At 42.2% G+C, this 4,745-nt stretch overlaps 1 protein-coding gene across 1 annotated transcript in view; it reads right to left on the reverse strand.

Moving 5' to 3' along the window:
- Positions 1-4,299, reverse strand: part of PDE11A (phosphodiesterase 11A) — a 361,649-nt gene extending 357,350 nt beyond the window's left edge. The window contains exon 1 of the mRNA XM_045806179.2: positions 3,388-4,299. Within this exon, the coding sequence (XP_045662135.1) occupies positions 3,388-4,299 (912 nt within the window). The remainder of the gene's footprint in view (positions 1-3,387) is intronic.
- Positions 4,300-4,745: the final 446 nt, after the last annotated feature.

Here is a 4,745-nt window from a genome sequence, read left to right on the forward strand (position 1 = left end):
TGTTTAAAGTGCTATATTCTGAATGCTCAGAATAATCTCAAAGAGAACACCTGTTACTTGAGTGCTCTTATTTTCAACCTCTTGAGGGCAATTTTTTCATTACTATATTAAAGTGGGCTGTTTAATAACTTATAAGTGTCAGGGAAAAAAGGTAAATTGTAGTCACTATGATCCATACTGGATAGCTAAAAGGCTTTTTTTTCACTTGCAATTTTTTTTGTTCTAATTTCAAGTCTGTTTTTTTAGATGAATTGAGAAAAGTTATGAAAAATAATGAAATAAACTAAGGAGTTTTTGCTGTCAAAACTTGTATTCAACTTCAGTATTTCATTAAATAGCCTACTCTTGACTCCAGAATGTCATGCTTATTATCATAATTTCATAAGTATCTTTAATGCCTTTCTCTCACCCATATTCTGAACCTGAGAGGATCATCAGTCTAATTTTCAAATGATCAAATCTTGAAATTCCTCATGATAAAAATTTTACCTCCTGAAGAAGAAAAAGAATGCTAGTTGAATCTGAGCAAGAAACACCTTAAAAACATAGTAGGTAATGAAAAAATCAGAGAGGATGGTTATATTTTTTACAAAGAAACTTCAGAATGTTTATATATGATCAGAATTACAACAACACTGTGATAAAAAAAACATGCATTTTAAAGGTTGTCAGTTTTCATTAAGAGATATCTATAAGAGAAATGGAAAGGATGGGGGGAAATGCTAGAATTGAGGAAGGATGCAGCATTAATACAACTCCATAAAAAATTTATATTGCATGAGTTTCTAAAAGGAACAAAGCATAAAACTTTTGATAGGATAGGATAGGGTCAAGTGTTATCAATCACATGTAGAGGAATCTGAAGTAAAGGGTAGGAGGGTAGATATTTCTATCTTCCTTGTATGTAAAGATGGTTCTAAAATACTTAATTTAAGTGTGGAACGTGGCTCAGGGAAAGAGTAGGTTGGTCAAAATGTGCTGAGTCCACATCTCAGTCTCCGGTCAGGAGAAAAACAACTGAAAATGAGATAAAGAAAAAGAATTCTATCAGAGTAGTATCATCATTATCATCATAAATTGTTACAATTTCCTGAGCAATTGCAATGTGGCAGGTACTCTTTTAGGGACTGTAATGCAATACTCATTTTATTTTCCAAACAATTATCTTATCTTTGCCATGTTATTATTCCCATATTGCAGATGAGGAAATTGAGACTTAGAGATTAAGAAATTCTCCCAGTTCACACTAACAGTGACTGCATATTATGGTGTACCATAATAAAAAGGGGGGGGAGTTTTTTTTTTTTTAAGAAGGTAGCATAAAAAATGAAAAACACACCAAGTTAAAAATGTAGAAATATATAGTAGAAGCCAGTGGTAAAAGAAAAGAGAAACTTTCTGAACAGGTCAAAATGAAGACAAGGCATGACACAGACAGATCTCAAATTCTCAGCCAATATCACACCCTCCCTCTACCTGCCTTTTGCCAGACCTCCCAACAACCTGGTCTTCTCTATAGCCATCACTGCCACCCTGGGAACTCTCCCTTCCCACTGTCAGCTTCCAAATATCAGAGCCAATTTTGCTTTACATTCTGTTTTCAGAGTACGAGTAGGGACAAGAGGAAATATGAGCTGCTACAAACCCGATTTTCTGTAACTCTGATAACACCTCTAGCCACAATTCCAGGCAGCGGGAAGACAAGTTAACTGCTGAGGAAGCTGGGAATTCTGCTCTGGAAGAAAAGATGGTTATGTGGACAATATTAAATACAAGCTGGGAGTTGAAGGAGGAGAGCAAGAAATAAAGGCTATAGAAATAGGAGAATATCAACTGGGAAAGAACAAGAAAAGTAAAGGCAATGAAGAGAATAGACTGCAATTCTGGGCTCTAACAAGTGCCATCCAACAAGGAAGGAAGAGATTTTTTTTCCCCAAAAAACACAGTAAGAATGTGGAAGTAATGGAAAGGAAAATACTTTGTGATTGTTCAACTTCTTACAGAATCTTCAACATATCAATTGTTAAATGTTTTCATTTCTTCCTATGGCCTTCCAAGATCATAGAGAAACAGACACTTGTGAAGGTTCATTCATTGGTTGCCTGACCTAAAACTACCAGTCTTCAAGGAGGGTATAATGAATAATGCATCTAATCAATAACAAAAGTTTAATGAAGATGGTATTTTGACAGGCATCCCTGACTATGAAAATGTTATATTGACAGACGCCTCACAAAAATGTGAAACTCGGTTTTAGTCCAAGCTAGTCAATTTTCTATATAAAATTGTCAACTTTCAGACGAAATAGAGAAAATTTTGCTCTCAGTATCCTTCCCACCACTTTTGCTATTCTGATCAATAGCTACCAAACTCTAGAAAAACAGGTAGCTCTATTAGATAGTGGAAAAAGTGCTCATTAAATGACCACAAAACTTTCATAATCAAGGATAAGAACTTTCAATTCTTCCAAACCCTGAAGAAGTCTCATAGAAAGCACATCCAGTTTCATCATGTTCAGTGAATAGACACTAAAGAAATTAGAGCTGACTGGCTTTTGGCTCTGGCATCTAATATTAAGTTCAAATTGCCGTGAAAATGAAAGGCTTAGAAATACCAGAAAACAGTGTGTTGGGTTTCCTTTTCCTCTTGAAACTAGCATGTTTACCCTGCTGATTGCCTTTGGAATTGCTTTAAAAAATTATCCATATTTGCTTGTTTCACAAACTAAAAACCTACTTGCTCAGTTCTGTTAAAAGCTGACTGCAGAAAATGCTATATTCAAACCTCAAGATAAATAATCTATTTGTCCAACCTTTCTATACTCAATAACAGAAACAATTAAAAAGCCCATTCTTCCTCTGATTTTCCTCCTCTTCTTCTTCCCTACCTTGAAATGTATGCAACTTTAAGCTAAGGGATGTGAAAGTAGTTTGGTACTTTGTTTACTGTCCAACTTTGAATGAGAATGAAACTTATTACAGTCCCAAAAGACATCAGAGACACCAACGTCCCATTTTCTTCAAGCTTAACACTAGTATTCCAAAGCAGACATTTTTTTCAAGCACCTCACAAATACATTCTAAAACCATACACTGATATTCTTAAAGACAAGGAATCTTGACTGAGTCACATGTGATATTATTGAGTACAAAATGTAGTCCTTGTGATGTATGAACTGTTCATAAGCCACTGTGTGTTAGGAAAAGACCATTATATCAAAGATGGTGTAGTAACATTCTAACTGCTCTAAACTCAGAAGGAATTTAAGTAGCAAGATTAGTATTGTAAAGAATCTAAATTAATGTGTTCCTGGATGCCAAAGGGTAACAGAAGGCTTAGCTTCCAAGCCAATGGGGCTCTGGAAGGGGGACAATGCAAAAATCCTACCTGGTAGGCATCAGGAATGTTGACCGTTTCTCCATGCTCCCCGACATAGCCAATGATGCCTTTGCCCCAGGGGACCTGCACCTCGTTTGAGTTCTCTGTGCTACTGCAGGGCAGCAGTGGGGTTCCTGCATGCACATCAAAGAATTTGGAGACCAAGCTCTTCTTGCCAGCAGCTGCCCCTTCCACCAGGAAGAGAGAGCAGCGGTCAGCGTCCACCATGAGGCAGACAAAGATGAGGATCTTGTAGCTCAGGCTGGTAAGGTCAAGGTCATTGGAGATATCCTTGACCAGTTCCAGGAAGAACTGACGCTCGTTATGCTTTTTGAGGTGGCACTTGTAGTCCATGGCTGTAGGGGGGTACTGAGGCAGATTCACCCTGGATTCCAGCAGGGCACTGAGAATATGGGCCGTGGTGGGGGGCAGGGAGCTGGCCTTCCGGAGAAGTGCCCTCCGCCGCACACTGCTCAGGGGCTCCTGGGCCCGGGAGGTCACCTGTTCATCGTAGGTCCTGTTCACGTGGATGGCCTTGGAGCGAGCAAAACTCTTCCTTAGCTCCTTATGAGAAGCTCTCCGCTGCAGGCTCCCATCGCCCCGGCCACCACTGGCCCAGCTGGGACTCAGGGGAACCCCACCACTGTCCCCGCCACCCAGAACAGGCTGGCTGTTGGCAGAGCTATTTGGTCCAGTGCCACCACCAACACTGCCGCTGCCTCTGCCACCACTGTGAGCCAAGCTGCTGGTGCTGGTCACTGCGAGCCTTGGGCCTACAGCCCCCTGACTCTCACTGTGCCTCTGCAGCCACTTCTCTACCATCTCCTGCTTCCCCTTCCGCATCAAGTAATCTTCAAACAACTCTGGGTGTCTGTCCAGGAAAGTTTCCACTTCCCCAAAGTCCAGGTGGGAGGCTGTCATGGTCCCAGACACAGCTTTCACTGCCACTCTACACTTGGACCAAATGTTTACCTACCCCAGCCCTCTAGCTGGTCCTGCACATGTCTACCCCCACCAGTATTCCCAGCTCTGTGCGAGATTCTGCGGAGCAGTGGAAGCCCAGCTGGGAGGTGCCCCTTCCTTCGGGCTCAGAGAGTGGCTGGCAAGAACCCCATCCCTCGTCCTGCTACTCCTGCTCCGCACAGGTGCCCCCACTGAGCTGCTGCCGTGGCCACAGTTCCAGTCTGGAAACCCGGAGCTATCGCTGTGCCCGCTCCGGCTGCTACCGCCGCCGCTGCCTCTGTAAGCGGATGAGTGGACCACTGTGAAAGGGAGGTAGGGCAGGACACGCCCCTGAGTGAGGCACGGAGCCGGGAGGGAGGAAAGGGGTGGGAGCAGGGAGGCTCGGGCGCCGGACCAGCCAAAGT

Source organism: Ursus americanus, chromosome 1 (assembly GCF_024610735.1).
Source record: "Ursus americanus isolate L20-20 chromosome 1, mUrsAme1.1.p, whole genome shotgun sequence".
Classification (NCBI taxonomy): Eukaryota; Metazoa; Chordata; class Mammalia; order Carnivora; family Ursidae; genus Ursus; species Ursus americanus.